At 46.3% G+C, this 17,753-nt stretch overlaps 2 protein-coding genes across 2 annotated transcripts; both read right to left on the bottom strand.

The window, feature by feature from the left end:
• Positions 1 to 382: 382 nt before the first annotated feature.
• On the bottom strand, positions 383 to 7,788 carry CENPA (centromere protein A). The gene is made up of 4 exons (XM_063296340.1): positions 7,602 to 7,788; positions 4,007 to 4,116; positions 1,937 to 2,014; positions 383 to 607 (listed from the first exon to the last, which is right to left on the bottom strand). The coding sequence occupies exons 1-4, from the start codon at positions 7,756 to 7,758 to the stop codon at positions 473 to 475; spliced, it is 480 nt and encodes a 159-aa protein (XP_063152410.1). The 5' UTR covers positions 7,759 to 7,788; the 3' UTR covers positions 383 to 472.
• A 5,509-nt stretch (positions 7,789 to 13,297) lies between these two features.
• Positions 13,298 to 13,893, bottom strand: LOC134489856 (zinc finger protein ZFP2-like). The gene is made up of 2 exons (XM_063292729.1): positions 13,571 to 13,893; positions 13,298 to 13,529 (listed from the first exon to the last, which is right to left on the bottom strand). The coding sequence occupies exons 1-2, from the start codon at positions 13,891 to 13,893 to the stop codon at positions 13,298 to 13,300; spliced, it is 555 nt and encodes a 184-aa protein (XP_063148799.1).
• Positions 13,894 to 17,753: the final 3,860 nt, after the last annotated feature.

Here is a 17,753-nt window from a genome sequence, read left to right on the forward strand (position 1 = left end):
ACATATTTAAAACTTGGAAGTGCAAAAACACAGGCCACACTTTAAAAAAGGAAGCAATTTTTCAGTCCCCATCGTTTGCACGAGAGAGATTCAAAGGGAAGGTTGCAGAAGCTTCCCTGCTGAAAGGCTACAGGCTTTAAAAATGGGTGACGGGGAGGGAGGATGAAATGTGACTCTTATTCTGGGCACTTATTCCACTGGTTACTTCTGACATCTTTGAGACCCACCACAGCACCCCTTCTGAGCAAGGTGATGGGAAGAGGGAAGAAGAGGGTCAACCAGTGAGATTCTTTGGAAGTTCCAACGAGAGGAAGGGGCCAGGTTACATCACCCAATCCCTGGAAGTTTTTTGGGCTAAATTTGGCCGCCGCCTCCTCCTCCTCCTCCTCCTCCAGAGCGGTCCCGGGGTGCTCCCCTGCAGCTTTGTGGCCCCAGAAGGGGCCTCCTCAGCCCAGAAAGCTGGGGATGGGAACTAACCCAAACCCTGCTGGATGCCACGGATCCTCCGAGCTAACTGGATGTCCTTGGGGTAGAGGGTGACCCGCTTGGCATGGATGGCGCACAGGTAGGCGTCTTCCAGGAGATGCACCAGAAACGCTTCAGCTGCCTTGAGAGACGAGAGAGAGAGAGAGAACATACAGAGTTAATTTGGGAGCATTTTTTTCCCTCCTGGCAGGCTGTAATCTGTGCCCTCTCTCAAGTTGGCCAAAAGCTGTCCTGGCCTGACATTTGCTGTCTCCATTACCGATCCATCTCCTGCCCTTCTTTCAAGTCCCTGCGTTCCTCTGGTGTCCGTGCAAAGCCCTCCACATCCAAACTGTCCCGTGCACAGAAGGGCTGACTGGAGGCGGCTTCTGCCCAAGCAGACAGTAGACAACCTACAGAGGCAGCTGCTCTGGACAGAAGTGTTTTGGGGAAGGAGAGGGGGAAAGAGTCAAGGACCGAGTTCTTGCTGAGGGAAAATGGGAGGAGGATGGACTGAGGAGGATTTATATTAGATAAAAATCTAATCAATAGATTAGATTGGAGATCAGGGGATTTATTTATCTATCTAATTTATGGAATGGGATGGGATGGGATGATTCTGTGAGGAAGTCCTTGAGACAGGAGGAGGAAGGAGAGTGCAGATCAAGCAACGGTCAGATAAGGGGCAGCTGAGCCCACAGCAGGAATGGGAGTGTGGCAAACATCTCAGAAGGGACCCTCCCTGGTTTCTTGGACTATAAAGGCGAAGGGGGAGAGATGGGCTTTCTGACTTGCAAGATTCTGTTACTGTAACCTTACAATAAAGGTAGTATTAGTACTCATAGTTGGTGCCTCTTGTCTGGACTACCTCGAAGGGCTGACATCAATCTTGCAAGTCTGAAAGAACATCTCCCCCGTTGTCCTAACCGTCAGGAATCACGCTGAGACGAGGAGTAGGTCTCTAGTGTTTATTACTGCTACATAAGACAGAAAATCCTAACAAACTGAAGAAGCGTGGGAAAAACCCAGACAGATAAACCCCAGAAGTTAAGGCGGGTCTGATCTGTGTCTCTTTGAATGGCTGCTTAATTCCTCAGTACTACGCATGCGTTTTCCCCCCTGGATAGAGGCCCCCTCCTGCTCGCCATCAGTACTCATGACATCCATTGCCTTTACAATCCAAGAAACTAGGGAGGGTCCTTTCTGAGATGTTGGCCGCACTCCCATTCCTTCTGTGGGCTCAGCTGCCTCTTATCTGACCGTTGCTTGGTCTGTGACTCCCCCGCCCCACGTCCCTCAAGGACATTCTCACAGACCAATACAAGAACAGAATACTTATATAAAAGTATGGATGGATGAAGAGATATGGGGAAAGCTGACCTAAATGGCAAAAAATAGGAATGCGGGTATGTCACCATTGCTGTTCCCCAGATCAGCCCTGCCCTCCATTCAGCCCTGCCTGAGCACTTACCTCCTGCAAGGCAAGCAACGCCATAGACTGCCACATCATGTCAACCCCTCGGGTGAATTCCAGGCAGATCTCCCGAACCTGTAGAGGCGTGGGAAAGAAACAGGAGAGATAGCAAAGTATGTTGGAGGTATCCTCAGAAGAGGTTCCTTTTTCCAGGTTGCTATGAGTGGCCCTGCTAAATTCTGTAGTCCACTGGGAATTTATTCCCAAATAAATATGAGTTATAGTCTTCCTCAACCAGACCAGCTCTCACTATGGTGGATTGCAACTTCCATCATACCCAGGCAACCTGGGACATATTGAGCTTGATTCCTGGCAGAAGGATAAAAATGGTTTGCCGTTACCTTCTCCTGATTTTTTTTTTAAAAACCTCAGTGTAGTTTACACCTTAAGGACTTCCTGGTGCCTTCCCATTGAAATAATAACATGGTCTGACTCTATTTCATTTTTTTTTCCCTTCAGCAGCCAAGACTGGTAAGTGCTGCCATCTACTGTGATGTGCGTGTACATGCCTATGAGGGTTTTCTCAACCCCTGTGATCTGAGCTGCTTTTAAAGTAGGAATGCCAGGACTGGAATCTCAAACCTGAAATATGCAAAACATGTGACCCAACAATGAATGATACTCCACGGAGCTCCTTTACCTGACATTTTTTTCTTTCTAGCAAGAATTCAGTTGAAGTTGCTAGTCAATTGTGCAGACTCCAATATTTATACTTAACATGTCACTTATTAAATGTATAGATATAATGGTACTATTCTTCTATCACGTCTCAGATTCTGCTTATCTGTGCAACCTCCTTTCCCACGTTCCTTAAAATTTATTCAGGCAGAATTTGCTTTACTTCTCCCTATAATGCTTCTGTTGCAGCTGTCTACCTCCATAAACTCAATCGCTAAAATCTTTTTCAGGAAGGTCTTTTAGCTAGAAGCGGCTGCTCAAGATGAAATTATTTTTCATCTCTAGAAATCGGTTATTTTCTTACAGCAGGTAAAATTCCTTATCCAATCTTTGATCAAGAACTCTTATTTATAAAATATAAACATTCTTATCTTTATATTTATTTGTTAATTGTAATTACATTTTTATATATTGTATTTATATTTTATGCCTATTGTTTTAATTGACTTTTATTGTAAACCGCCCAGAGTCCCTCTGGTGGGAGGAGATGAAAAAAACGGCAAAAGGTCCCCTGTGGAAACACCGAGTCATGCCTGACCCTTTGGGGGGACGCCACTTTTGCAAAGTTTTCTTGGCAGACTATAGAGTGGGGTGGTTTGCTATTGCCTTCCCCAGTCGTCACCTTCCAGAGCAAGATGGGAGGTGACAAATTTGATAAATAAACAAACAAACACTCAGTTATTAACATGAGTTGGTATGTATTTTTGACCATGGACCAACTCCATGGTCTTGCCTCCTTAATAATTCCTTCTGTTTTAACATATAGCTTTTTGTTCTCTCAAAAGGAAACTCTCCAAAGATACACTCACCTTATATTTTGGAACATCTTCTTCTACACCTTCCTTCCCCAACTTGGCACCGCCCCCCCAGATGAGTTCAAATTGCAAATTCCAGAAATACTAGCCTTGCCGCTGGCTTACGGTTTGGGTACTGCAACCCAAGACCTCTGTCTTATTTTAATGCTGCAGGGGGCGGGGTGCCTTCAAGTCGGTTTTGACTCCTGGCGATTGCTTGGACAAGTCCGTGCAGGGGTTTTTTTTGGCAAAATTTCAGAAGTGGTTTGCCATTGCCTGCTTCCTAGAGCTGAGTGAGAGTGACTGGCCCAAGGTCCCCCAGCTGGCGTTGTGCCTCAGGCAGGACTAGAACTCACGGCCTTCCAGTTTCTAGCATGGTGCCTTCACCATTACCCCAAACTGGCCCTAATGCATTTATTATTTATTTACTATTTATTCTTATGTATCACAGAATGATGGCTTTCACTCACCTTGAAATCACTGTGGGAAGACTGCCCATAAAATGTCTTAGATAAATAAAGGTCTCATTTTGGACATTGCAGGATCCAAGGAGGCCACACACGGGAAAAAAAACCAGGATGTGTGATCAACTCACCACGCGAGCAAAGGGTAGCTTGGAGATGAGGAGATTGGTGCTCTTTTGATACTTTCTGATCTCCTGCATGGCCCGATAGCCGGGCCGGTACCTCCGTCTTCTCCGATGGACTGCAGGAGAGGAATGAAGGGGGTCAACACGGCAGGGACAACCCCCTGGAGTAAAAGAGATTCCAGTGCAGTAGTTCCCAACCTTGGCAACTGTAAGATGTGTGGGCTTCAACACCCAGCATCTGGCTGGAGAGTTCTGGGAGTTGAAGTCCACACATTTTAAAGTTGCCAAGGTTGAGAAATGCTGCCTCAGCGGCCCCAAAGTGCCAAGTATTTGCCTGGATCAGCTTCCCATATCCTACTGGACTCATAATTCCCAGGCGGCTTTGTCAATAGATATTCATTGTTTGGGCACGGCAGTCACTGAAATCAGCCAGGCATGGACGATTTTGGAGATCAACCTCTGCAGCTTAGAAGCTCCCCACCTTCCCAAATTGCTCGCAAACAAGAAGGAAAACCCCTCTCTCAGCAATAAGGACAGATTACACACAAGCACAACTTTTTGCCCCCCCCCCAAATCCCCTGACAGGATGAAACCAATTTTTTATTTCATGTGTTTTGCACTTGGGGGGGTGGGTTGAAAGGCAAAATAAGAAAACTCATCTTCCACCCAAAGGAAGCTGATTCGTCCCTGTTTGGGGCATTATAAATTGGTGCGTGAAGCTTCACAGAGGCTTCCATACTTGTGCAAGGCTATCCCTTAAACTGGTTTTATCCTTTCTGTAAAAACCCAAACGGAAGAAAAAAATAGCTGCACTTAGACAAGAGAAAGCCCCCCAAATTACACTGTTGACCTGGGCCACGAGAAAGCTATCTATTTTTCCACCTTGGCCAACGAGGTCATGCAATGGACTGGCAGAAGGGTTGGGGGGGGCACATTGGTGGTCCTTCTCTGCCACTCCCCATGAAGGAGGTGCTGGGTGTTGCAGTTGCCCACCTCATGAGCTCCTTGCTTGCATTTTAGGGCAAGAGTGGATACTTTCCTGCATGATGCCATTAGGGAAATGCAGAACTCGAGGTTCCTTCCCCGCGATTTGAACCTAAAACCTTCAAGCTAGAGTTATTTATAAAAAAAATAATAAAGGGGGGATAAAAATTAAAATATAGATAGATAAATAAATAGTAATTCTTATGAGCCACTTTCTTTAATTCCCCTATGCAAAGCTGAACTGTCATTGTCCTCCCAGTCCTCTTTTTAACCAAGGCACGGGTCTGTCCTTGGAAGCAGCTGAAATTTCCTGAAACGTTTCCAAGGGCCGACCTTTGGAGCAACCGAGCACTGGAGCTCTCGAGGCTGGCTGCTGGCAAAGCAAAGATAAGGGTGGCTGGCAGAACTGAGTTATTTTCAGTGGGTTTTTCAGGGAGAATGGCTGGGATCAATTGCTCTCTCTCAAGGCATGATTAGTTTTCCCTTGAGGGGTCCCTGACTGTGTGCTTTGAGAGAGGTGAAAGATGGTCCTAATTCTCCAGCAGAAGAAGGTTCCAGGGTATACAGGTAGTCCTCGCTTAACAACCATTTGTTCAGTGATGGTTTGGACTTACCGACTTACAACCAGTACTCACAACTGTTGCGGCATCCCCACAGTCACATGATCACGATTTGGATGCTTGGCAACAAGTTTGCATTTATGACTGTCGCAGCATCCTGTGGTCATGTGATCGCTATTTTCAACCTTCCTGGCTGGCTTCTGGCAAGCAAAATAAATGGGGAACTGCGTGATTCACTTAACGACCACGTGGTTCGCTTAACCCCGTGGTGATTTGCTTAATAACTGCCGCAAAAAGCATCGTAAAATCAGGCCAGATTCACTTAATGACTGCTTTGCTTGGCAACTGAAATTCCGGTCCCAATTGTGGTCATTAAGCAAGGACTACCCGTAAGGCTGCCAGATAGATCAAGCTCAAAAAAGGGTACTCTACATGGGGCTACCCTTGAAGAGTATCCAGAAGCTACAGCTGGTCCAAAATGCGGCTGTGCTGATGATTTTAGGTGCTTCAAGATCAGCACATATAACTCCGCTGCTCTGCGAGCTGCATTGGGTGCCAGTTTGCTTCCGGGTCCAATTCAAGGTGTTGGTTACCACCTTTAAAGCCCTAAATGGCACGGGTCCAGGCTACCTAAGGGACCATCTCATCCACACTACATCAACCCGTCCCACCCAGTCATGCAGAGAGGGCATGCTACGGACCCCGTCTGCAAGAGAACTCCACCTGGTGGGGTCCAGGAGGCAGGCCTTCTCTGCAGCAGCTCCCGCCCTTTGGAATATCCTTCCCCTGGAAGTGAGGTTGGCCGCCTCCCTCCTGGACTTCAGAAAACAATTAAAGCCCTGGTTTTGTCACTATGCCTGGGGCGGGAGGGAGAGTAGTCACTTCTGGGGATGGCTAGTTCCTTAGAGTGGCCCTGTTTGGCTTGCGGGTCATAGAGAACTTTTAGCCATCAGGTTCCCACCATACTTATATTTTATTATGTATTACATTATTCTATAGTTTTATATAGTTTTTATCTATGCTTTATTGTAAACCACCCAGAGTCCCTTTTCCGGGGAGATGGGTGGTGATAAATTTGATAAATACGTACATACATACGTACATACATACAATCTACTGCTAAAGGACCTCAAGTCAAAAGCCCTCATCTTTTAAACGCCACTAAAGGTTCATGCCAAAACAGAGTAATTTGCCCCAGACTAGCTACACCTTTGTGACCAAAATGATTCAGCTATAATCCCCAATTGTACGTATTTTGGAATTTAACCTTTCTTAAAAAGTCTTTATTACAGGCCACAGACCCACCCACCGCTCACAACAATGAAAACAATAAAATAGAGTAAAACAACATAAGAACAGCACAACCCACCTAATAGTCCACTTAATATAGCCAGGAATCAATCCTAAACTAACCTGCTGCTCGCAAAGCACGCATTCTATAAAATACAAATGCAAACAGAGCAAGAACTCGTGCGGTTCTGGGGATATTTGTCTGCCAAGCAGAGCTTTGAAGAGAATTGCTCTGATCATCCAGACCAGTGTTTCTCAACCTTGGCAATTTCAAGATGTGTGGACTTCAACTCCCAGAATTCCCCTGGCCGATCCAGAGAGTGGTTTAATACGCAATCAACTGCATCAAGAAGCCTATCAGCCACATCATCACACTGGCCTTCCACCAATTTTCCCTAAATGCGATGAAAGTAACACCTTACACGTCTGGCTGCCAACAACACCCAACTCCTTCACCAAGGTCTGTCAAACATATCAATATGCACAAGCTGGTGGCTCCCCTCAAAAGTCAACCCCTCCAAACCTTTGTTTGCAGATTCACAAAACATTAGAAGATGCAGCCTTAGTTGACTTTCGTGAGTTTAAACTGCCCCCTGCTTCTGCCCCACCAGGAACGTTTTCTTTTTAAAGGGAAGAATTCTGCCAATCATCACGTTAAAAAAACAGAGGGGAGGGATTGTCACCAGGAACCTGCATCAATCATGCAAAGTGAGGTTTCTCTTCCTTTCAGTTTCTTTCTGCTCCAGTCAAGAATCCATTTTTCTCACCTGCTGCTCCTTCTGGGGGGGCCCTCCGTGCAGAACGACGGGGAGAGGGCTGCGGGGGCGGCCTCTGGCGTGGAGATCCTCCAGGTCGGCCACGGCGGGAAGGAGGGGTCGAGGGGGTTCTTCTGGAACTGGGGCCGGCCGGTGGGGAGCGCCACATAGCACCTGGCAGAGGAAACAACAGATAGTGCCTCTGCTCATGCCCCGGCCTGTCCATTGGGATTCAGTAGTACGTATGTTGCTCTGCATGCTGGAATTTGCCTTCATGGAATGGTAAATAGATGGTCCTCCTTCGCAGACTGACTGAACTCCCTTTTCAAACCACCACAACGTTGTAACACGAGAAATCCTGCAAATCTAGGGCTAGCAGATCAGACCATAGAAATTCAGAGGACCACTGGACAGTCGCAAAGATATTTTCTAGTGGTCCTCCAGATTTTTGTAGCTCTAAGTGACCTGATTGGAGTGCAAAAAAGCAAGGCAGAATTAGTACAGGTAGTCCTCGACTTATGACCACAATTGAGACCAGAACTTCCGTTGCTAAGCAGGGTGGTTGTTAACTGAGTCACACCCAATTTTGCAACCTTTTTTGCCATGGTTGTTAAGCAAATCTGGCTTCCCCCATTCACTTTGTTTGTCGGAAGCCTGCTGGGAAGGTCGCAAATGGTGATCACATGACCCCAGGATGCTGCGACCATCGTAAATACATGCTGGTCACCAGGAGCCAGAATTTTGATCACGTGACTGCAGGAACGCTGTGACAGTCCTAAGTGCAAGGACCAGTCATGAGTCACTTTTTTTCAGTGCCATCATAACTTCAAATGGTTGCTAAACGAATGGTCGTAAGTTGAGAACTACCTGTACATACTCTGAATTGTTATTAGTTCATTTGCTCCCTTGCAGGCTGTAAAACAAAGATTTCTAAAATAGGTGTAATGCCTGGCTGAACATCAGGTGCTTTATAAAGGGTGATAGCAACATGACTCATGATATGAAAGGGAAAAAAATCAGATAAAATGGGTTTATGGAATTAGGATATTGCAATTAGTCAGACTGATGAAGCTCCCTAGTTACATGGAACAATATTAATCCAAGTGAAGATGATCTCTTGCTATATTAAGGCTGATTTTAAAGCCAGTTTTTATTTTCATAAAGATAGCAAATGTATCATAGTGATTAAGGAGCAGGGAGACCTACATACCATTTCCACTAGAACAGTTTCTCTTGGCAAATCCCAGACGTCTCAACCAACTCCCAGAATTATCAGCAATGCCTAAGTTGGCTGGGAATTTTGGAAACTGAAATCCCCAACCCAGAAATTATCAGGTTTGGGGAACTCTGCACAAGCCCACAGAGCTGAGTGGGCAGCTTTGGGCCAGCCACTTTTTCTCAGCCCAGCCTACCTTGCAAGATTGTTGTTGAAAGAATAAAGGGCAAAAATCCTTCTTGGTCATCATGCCACAATCATGATGGAATGGGAAGGGTATTTTCAGGGCAAGAAACTATACCTCTGGCAATGATTTTCTGACCACAGAATTTATCCCTAGTAATTTGGATTGGTGGAGTCCAACATTAGCATCTATATTTAGAAACGTTGATCAAAATGTTGAGACTCCCCCAAGAATGAGGACTAGCCACAATCCCGGTTTATAAAAAAAGATAAAACGATCCGCCTATCAGTCTGATGAACATAGTTAGTAAACCCTACCCAAACATCTGAGTTGCGGGACTAAAACTAGGGTAGCCCAATGAAGTATCTGCTAGAGGTCCCAGAAGAAAGATAAGACATCGATACAATTAATTAACGCAATTAATTCGTTCGTGCGGAAGGGCCAGAGAGCAAACGCAGACACGGCCAATGGCAGCTGCCTTAGTGCGCTCTGAGCACCAAGCTGGAGTTTTTACTGGAGAGATCCGAATTCCGGCGTCAAGCTGGCCAAGGAGGCCAAATGCGATTTCGGCCGGAGATCAGCTGCAGTCCCCGAAAATGCCCCACAGCGCGCGGAAGGTCAGGGTGGGAGCTGTGATGTCACCGCGCACGAAGCTAACTCAGTCCCCCTCCATGACGTCACAACGGCAGGGAGCCATCGCGATCAATGGGAGGAAAGTCGCTCGCGCTTGACTAGAAGACTCCGTCCCGGCATTCCCGGCTATGACACCACAATGCCCAGAAACTCCAAACCGCACTCTCACCTGGGGGGACGACGGCGGCGGGTCCTCGGACCACCCCCTCCTCGTTCCCTTCCGCTACATTCGCACCGCGCGCCTCGCCTCGAGCCCCGCCCCTCCTTTGAGAGCGCAGCCAATCCACGCCTTGGAAAGGCTTTCGAATCTTCACACTGGAAACCGAAGGAGGCGGGCAGGGCTGACCAGCTCTCCAATGAAGAGGCAGGGCTGGGGCCTGGGCGGGGAAAAGGATGAGGGATATTATTGCCATTTTGCCTCTTTCTTGGGGAGGATTGATTGACGCTCGTGTGAGAGCGAAGGACAAGATCTTAAGCCAATGGAAGCTAAGCCTGGGCGGGACAACATGCCACCGCCTCTTCTCCCCGCGCGAGATTGACCCTGCCTTCGAAATCCTCGTTTCCATTGGACCGCTTGGAAGTCGCTGTTATCCAATCAGAGGGCGAGAAGGGTAAAGCGCAGCAGTTATGTGTGCCCCTGCGGTAGCGTCGGCGCCCTCCGAGCACTTCGGAGTGCAACTCCCATCGTTCTAGCTAGTGGCTGCGGACAAGAGGTGCGGTAGTCCAGCACAAGCGATGGGTTCCTCTTTAAGTGACTGAGCAGAACTGTGGCTGTCCAGAGGCGGATGATTTGCCTCTGCCGTCAGCCTGAGCCCTCATGGCCAGGGATGAACATGAATAATTTAGTAATTTAGGGTTGTTCCCCCTTCCAGCCTACCTCGCAGGGTTGTTGTGAGGATAAACCGGAGACGAATCCCGCAAGCACCGTCGAATCAAGGGTGGGATTAATACACACACACCCCGTACAAAAGCAGAGTACTGAAGACAACCACTTCCCCCATGATGGTCCCCGCTGGAGATGGAAAATACTAGATCCAGTCCTCTGGGAAGAGCTAAGCGCCGTACATAGCAGCACAAAGCGGTTGGTTGTCAGCACCCACCAGAGACTGGGGGGAAATGGTTGCAGCAACGTTTATTTCTTAAACCTTTTGGCCTAGGGTCTGCCTTCTGCACTGATTTTTTTCCTCCCCGCGGTCCACTCGGATTGCAATGAGGAGCAAGAACTGCATTTTCTCCTGCGGACCGGCCTCAAATCCCCACTCTGCCAGGTCGCTCTAGCTCAGTGTTTCTCACCCTCAGCGAGTTTTAAGATCTGTGGACTTCAACTCCCAGAATTCCCCAGCCAGCATGGATTTCTGGCAGTTGAAGTCCACACATCTTAAAAGTCGCTGAGGGTGAGGAACACTGCTCTTGGTTCAGCTACTCTCAGGGTAATAGCTTTCAGGCCTTTAATACAGAAGAGCTTTTTAAAACAAAAAAATTAATAATTGGGAATCGGTAGAAGGTAACCATTTGTAATCCTTCCATTTCTTTGTTGAAAAGCCAGATAAAATTCAGTCCCTTCCTCCCACCTGTCTTCTATTCCATTCAACAAGCAAGACAAAGCAAAAGTGACTTGAATATAATGAGGACCTGGGATCATTTTAACATAAAACCTTCTGCTTACTCATAAGCTAAAAACGCAACATTTAGGAATTTGCACATTTATTTTCTATCCCTTTGCTGCTGGTTGAAAACAGATGGGTTTAGAATAATAGATTTACACAAATGTCTGACTAAAACACAAAAGAGTGGATTTTCCTCCCCCAGATGTTTCATTGATGCATAAACAGACCTGGAAAAAAAATGTTTCAAGTTGCTGAATGACATTTTGACCTTTTAAAGCCTAACTTTTAAGGACACCAACTCCATAACCTTTGTGTCAGCATACAAATACCAATCTCCATTTACGTCTTCCCTTCAACTCACGTTATGAAAGTGTCTGTTTTGACATCTTTCAATTCTTTGGAGTCAAGGTAATTTGGACTCTCTTTTAATGGAGTGAAGGTGATTCTTTTTGAACAAAGTAACTTCTTCTTGTTATTCTCATCTGCAAAATTAATTATACTAAAAAAAACAGCTCTGGATGTACAGATTAAATCTTTCAAAACCCCTCATTTTGAAGGGCTGTATCAGTCTTTGCTACTTTGCCTTCTATGTACTCCTCTTGTGGCTGATGGAAAGAGCTAGATTCGAAGTTCCCTTGCTCTGGTGTTCTTCTGGGAAGCAGAAATACAACCTCCTAAAGGATATATTTCTGATTAATGGTTAAAAACTAGAATGCCCTTCCTCTCATTCCTGTGGTCCCACCAATGACTGCCCATTGGTGATGCAATTCCTCCGGGTGTAATTCCTACAACTACAAACGTTTTGTGAATTGTACAGGTAGTCCTTGCTTAACAACCAAAATTGGGACTGGAATTTCAGTTGGTAAGTGAAATGGTCATTAAGCAAATACAATCGTAATTTATGACCTGGTTGTTAAGCAAATCTTGTGGTTCCCCATTGATTTTGCTTGCCGGGATGCTGCGAAAGTCATAAATGGAAACCGGTTGCCACATGCCCAAATCGTGATCACGCGACCGTGAGGATGCTGTGATGGTCATAAGTGTGAGGACCAGTCCTAAGTCAGTTTGTTCAGCACTGTCGTAAGTCTGAACTATCACTACATGAATGGTTGTTAAGTGAGGACTACCTGTACTGGATTCTTGGAGACTAATAATCTGGCAATTGTCATAACAGTGTTGTGACCCAGTCTGCTTCCTTGCAATTATTTACAGATGAACTCTTAAATCAATGAGCAAATTTACAGGCCACATTTGCACACTGTGTCCTTCTGAAGACTTCTGGCTCTCCGGGAATGAACTCTCTCTTCCCCTCCCATTTGACTCCTCTTGCCACCAAAAACAGCTAAACATCCTGCATTCATACATAACATTACACTGGGGTTTATTTCTAATCATGCTTGGTTGGGCAAACAATAGTAGCTCAGTCTGTACTGAGCCAATTTTTGAAGAAAAACTTTATGGTTCAGAGTTATTCACAAACCACATCATGGAAGTTCTTTCTCTGGTCTGTTTAAGGTGGTGTATAAACTGGCAACTCTGCACCGTTTCCTCCAGACCAGAGTTGGAAGCTCCGTTTTCCAACCTTGACTTGAGGAAAGTTTAAACATCATGGTTAATGAAGCCCAGAATGAATTTGCACGGGTTATGTAGCGTAAGGTTCAGCCGCCTCTGCCTGCAGACGTCCAGCTCTCTTCCCAAATGACCCTTGCTATCTCCCCAATAAAATCATTTTAGCCACTTTAAAATGCCTTCACCTTGCACAAGATCTCACCGGACTGCAGCATTTGTGCAGATTCTTTGATATCTCAGCATAAGAGTTTCATGAGGTCTAGTAACCTCAACTCATTGCAGACTCTGGGGCGGGGGGGGGAGAGATACTGCTGGTTTAGCTTCTCCCACAGGTGAAGTCAAGTGGGTAGAAACAAGGTCATTCCCAGCAAACCAGATCTTTACAGATCTTTACAGACACGACTCTGTTCCCTTCTTTCTGTGTTCTTTCTTGACCTACGCCACTCCATGCCACTATCCCAAGTGTGGTCCTACTACTGTCTTTTGTCTAAAGCGCCCGTTATGGCTTCTCCCTTGCACGGATTTTCTGGTGCCTAGACAGATTAGAGGAACTGGAAAACATTTTCTCACACTCGGGGCACTTGTACGGCTTCTCCCCAGTGTGGGTCCTGGTGTGAGTAATAAGGTCCGACTTTTGATTGAAACTCTTGCCGCAGACGGCGCATTCGTGAGGCCTCTCCCCGGTGTGAGTCCACTTGTGGATCACCAGATGCCCTGTCTTTCTCCACAGTCTGTGCATTTGTAAGGCTTTTCCCCCTTGTGAATAACTAACTTGCCCATGTGGACCCTGCAGTGCCTCAGGAGGTTGCAACACATCCCAAAGCTCTTCCCACACTCCAAGCATTTGTATGGCTTCTCCCTGGTGTGAGTTCTCTTGTGGATTGGCCGCCCTGTCTTTTCACTGAAGGTTTCGCCGCACACTGAGCATTTGTACCGCCTTTCCCCCGTGTGGAAGCTCTTGTGGATAATCAGAGATTCCTTCTGGGTGAAGCTTTTTCCACAAGCTGAGCACTTGTGGCGTTTCTCCCCGTGTGAGTTCGCTCGTGGATAATCAGGTGGGCGCGGCAGTCGGAGAGCTTCCCACAGTATTGGCATTTGTGCGCATTTTCAGCGGGACTTTCTGGCTCCTTGTCATGCTCACTGTTTCAATGTGCACTGTACATCGTAACGTTTCACATGCCATGGTGCTGACGTGGGTTGCTGTTGGGAGGGAGCGGCTGTGAAACCTTGTGCCAAGCTCTGTATCTATGTTCATTTCAATGGAATGTGTTTGGGTTCTGTGCTCTGCTCAAGGACTTTTCCCGCGGACTATCAGAAGCCGTTAGGAGCACCTGGGATTGTGAGCTTGGGAAGATTCTACGGGGGGAGGGATCTCATTTGTATCGAGGGTTTTTAGTTTGCATTTGGCGCGCTTTTTCCATTCTCAGCTTTCTTTGTGATCCTGCACACTATTCTTTAATAAATCAGATATCTTTGTGATCCTGCTTATGAGTCCGATGATGTTTTAGAGTAGGCAATCCTTACACTCCTTGGCGGGGAATCGAAACTCATCTTCTTCCTCCCACTGCCGTACATTCCCTGGGGCAGGTCCGCTGCTTCTCCCAGGAAGTACTGCTGATGGTCGGGGCCTCCTAGAAGAACAAGGAAGTTGGAAGGACATCAATTATATTGTACTAGAAGTCAGCTCAAGTCTCTCTGGAGTGACACTCAATGCCTGGTGATTTCATAGATACGTCGCTACAGGTTTCTTGACAGCAACAGAGAAACTATTTGTCATTTCCTTCCTCAGGGCATTTGTTCACCCCACTGCACAGTCTAGCTTTCAGCCCTTTTCTTCCCAAGTAGTCTCCCATCCATGGACTCTCCAGGCTTATCCCTACTTAGCTTCCCAGCCCAACAAGGGCACCTGACTGCTGCCACCTGCTGAGATTGTTCCAGTCTACAAGCGGGCTAACACCCAGGGACCTTCCATGGCTGCGGAGGGACTGGAACCTGGGTGTCCCCACTCCTAGTCCAGCACCTTCACCACTACAGCTCTCTCTAATAGGAGGGCGATCGAAAGCATGGCCCCATAGCAAAAGAGGCTCCCTGCTCTACATTGGTCCCATCCCCTTCAACTGCAGGAAGAATAAGGCTGCAGGGAGATGATGGACAAACAGGTATCCTCACTTAGTGACCACAATTGGGACTGGCAACTCTGTCGTTAAGAGCCACAGTCGCTAAGCAGAAAATCACATGACTGTGACAGGCTTATAACCTCACTTCCCCTTTGTTTGTTAAGCAAATCACCACTGTCATTAAGTGAGACATTATGTGACCACAACTTATGATTTTATTTCCATTCTTCTCCATTAACTCTGCTTGTCACAAGCCAGTTGGGAAGCACGCAAATGGTGATCATGTGACCGCGGGACTCTGAGATGGTCATAAATGTGAGGATTGGTCGCAAAGCTTTTTTTCCTCTACACTGTTGTATCTTTGGTCAGTTTGGTCTATATCCTGTTTAATCAATTAATTAAGACTCTTAATTCATTTGCAACAATTCTTTATTAAGCTAATTTTACCTCAGTGGAAGGTCTAATAATAATTAACAGAATTTTATTATTTAATTTTTGAAACTGAATTCATTATGGAATTCTGAATAGGAAAAGAATGGATTCTACATGCAAGGTAATTAACTCTGAGGAAAACTGATTCTTAAAATTAAGGTATAAACAAAGGAAGTCATAGGCAACAGACAGAATACAAATGAGGAGTAATTGGATTGTTTGCACCGTGCTATTTTATTTTGGTTGAAGATTGTAGAAGCCGTTGACTCTGAGGCGTTAAACAGGGCGGTTCCGAGGGAGTAGAATTAACACAGAAGCTGAGGTAGAGGAATCTGGTGAACTGAGTATTTAACAAGACGAATCGATGGTAGAACTGGAGAATTGAGACAGACTAAGGTGAGGCGGTGACAGTGGCTTTCCGAAGGAATCAAAGGTAAGTATACAATGCTGGGGCGAAAGGTGTAGATACAGTTACAACAGGGCTGAGTTCAGGAGCTGACAGCTGAATGATCATGTCAGAGGCTGACAGTTGGAGCCCCGCTGCACAAAGTGCTCTAAGGCAGAGAAACGGCAGTGACTGCTGAGGCAATTAAGTCCTTAAGGAAATGCGGAATTAGGAGCCGAGACAACGGGAGAAGCAGGCAGGAGAATGACAGGCTCTACAGGAAGATCGGGGTTATCAAGATCAAGGGCGCTTTCAGAATTCAAAGACAGCTCTGAACACGCTGAGGAGAAATCGTGGGGCTGTAGAGAGGAACGGTTGTTTCCAACAATTGGCTTTGCCTTCACTTTTTATATCTTTGGCTTTCCCGCCTTTTTCGCATAGGAGCCAATCGGGCTTCCCGTTGCTCGCTCGGCCCTCCTTGCTGCACACCGCTCTCGAGCGCTGATTGGTGGTGGCGAACCCGATTCATTTCCTGGCTCCTTCAGCTTCTTCCCACTCGAGGCCTTTCTTTAATTGTAAGTCTTCTTCAGTTTTTTCCTCGGCTTGGCTTAGCTGTTTTTCCCAGCTGTCCCATTCATCCTCTGACTCAGTCTCTATTCTAACACCCTGTGAAAGTTGGACATCAAAAAAAGGAAGATAGAAGAAGAATCGATGCATTTGAATTGTGGTGTTGGCGAAGATTACTGAAAATACCATGGACTGCCAGAAGAACAAACAAATCAGTTTTAGAAGAAATACAACCAGAATGTTCCCTAGAGGTGAAGAAAACTAGGCTTAGACTCTCAAACTTTGGGCTCATCATCAGGAAAGACCGATCGCTTAAAAAGGACATCATGTTTGGTAAAGTCAAGGGCCAGTGGAAAAGAGGAAGACCCTCAATGCGATGGATTGATACAATCACACCAACAATGGATGCAAACATTGGGACAGTCAGGCATATGGCGCAAGACCGAACAGCACTTCGTTCTGTTATACACAGGGTCGTCATGAGTCATAAACAATTCGAAGGCAACTAACAACAACAACAACTCAGTTAGCCATACTCCACCTTAACCTCATTCCATATTAGGAATTTCCTTCCTTCACCCCAAATCTGAGAAGAATGCCAGTCACAACATCCCGTTTAGCCATTCCAGTTTCTTAACTGGGCAGAAGGAAATGTCATGCTTCCATAGAATTTAGTACTGAGGGCAGATATAAACGCAGCAAATAAATTAAAAGGCAGAAGCTTTTTGAAGTGATCTGCAGCTCACTTCATCAGAGGCACAGAGTGGCTGGACTGATGTTGGATTTAAATTGAAAACTTAAATTTAAAATGAGGAGGGAGGGGAAGCTGAGGAAGATAGGCTGGTGATGCAGATGCAGGATACACAGGAGACAGATTTTAAAAAAATGATTGTTAAGATGCTTGTCATCGTAATGCGTTGGAAATTGATTGTACATATGGGTTAAGACCTCTTTTTAACAGCACCCCTGCATGAGAGTTTGCTGAACTCACATATATCAAAAGGTTCCAGGCCATCTCAGAAGGTCTCCACACAAACGTTGGGATGTAACACGTTACACCTGCTATTTGATAAGGTACGTCTAGCCTGTTTCCCGTGTAACCCGCGTCTGCACCACCAACCTATCTTTCTCTCCCTCCCCCGTCTCACCCCAATTTAAACCTAGCCACGCCATGCATCTGATTATGAGCCGCAGCTCACGAAAGCTTATGTCTTTTGATGAAATGTTCTAGTTGGAAAAGGAGCCACCAGACCCCTCCTGATTTTAGGCTGCTTATGTGTCATTAAAACACTCCCATGGTGGGTTAGTTGGAAAGCCCCTCCACAGCGCCTTCCACCTCTCAGATTCCACAAGGGTGTGGAACACAAAAAGGAGCCAGGCTCACCTTCTGCTCACCACCTTGAGGCCTCCAAAGAAACTCCTCGGCCAGAGCCACCGCCTGGCTGCCCATCTCC

This window comes from Candoia aspera, chromosome 2, assembly GCF_035149785.1.
Source record: "Candoia aspera isolate rCanAsp1 chromosome 2, rCanAsp1.hap2, whole genome shotgun sequence".
Taxonomy (NCBI): domain Eukaryota; kingdom Metazoa; phylum Chordata; class Lepidosauria; order Squamata; family Boidae; genus Candoia; species Candoia aspera.

What these genes read in the sequence shown, in the direction of transcription:
- LOC134489856 (XM_063292729.1), bottom strand. Translation starts at nt 13,893, where the DNA reads ATGCCAATACTGTGGGAAGCTCTCCGACTGCCGCGCCCACCTGATTAT. An exon ending in TGCAGGGTCCACATGGGCAA is followed by an intron (nt 13,530 to 13,570) that starts GTTAGTTATTCA and finishes ACAAATGCACAG; the next exon opens with ACTGTGGAGAAAGACAGGGC.
- CENPA (XM_063296340.1), bottom strand. Translation starts at nt 7,758, where the DNA reads ATGTGGCGCTCCCCACCGGCCGGCCCCAGTTCCAGAAGAACCCCCTCG. An exon ending in AGCTACCCTTTGCTCGCGTG is followed by an intron (nt 2,015 to 4,006) that starts GTGAGTTGATCA and finishes ACGCCTCTACAG; the next exon opens with GTTCGGGAGATCTGCCTGGA. An exon ending in CGTTGCTTGCCTTGCAGGAG is followed by an intron (nt 608 to 1,936) that starts GTAAGTGCTCAG and finishes TCGTCTCTCAAG; the next exon opens with GCAGCTGAAGCGTTTCTGGT.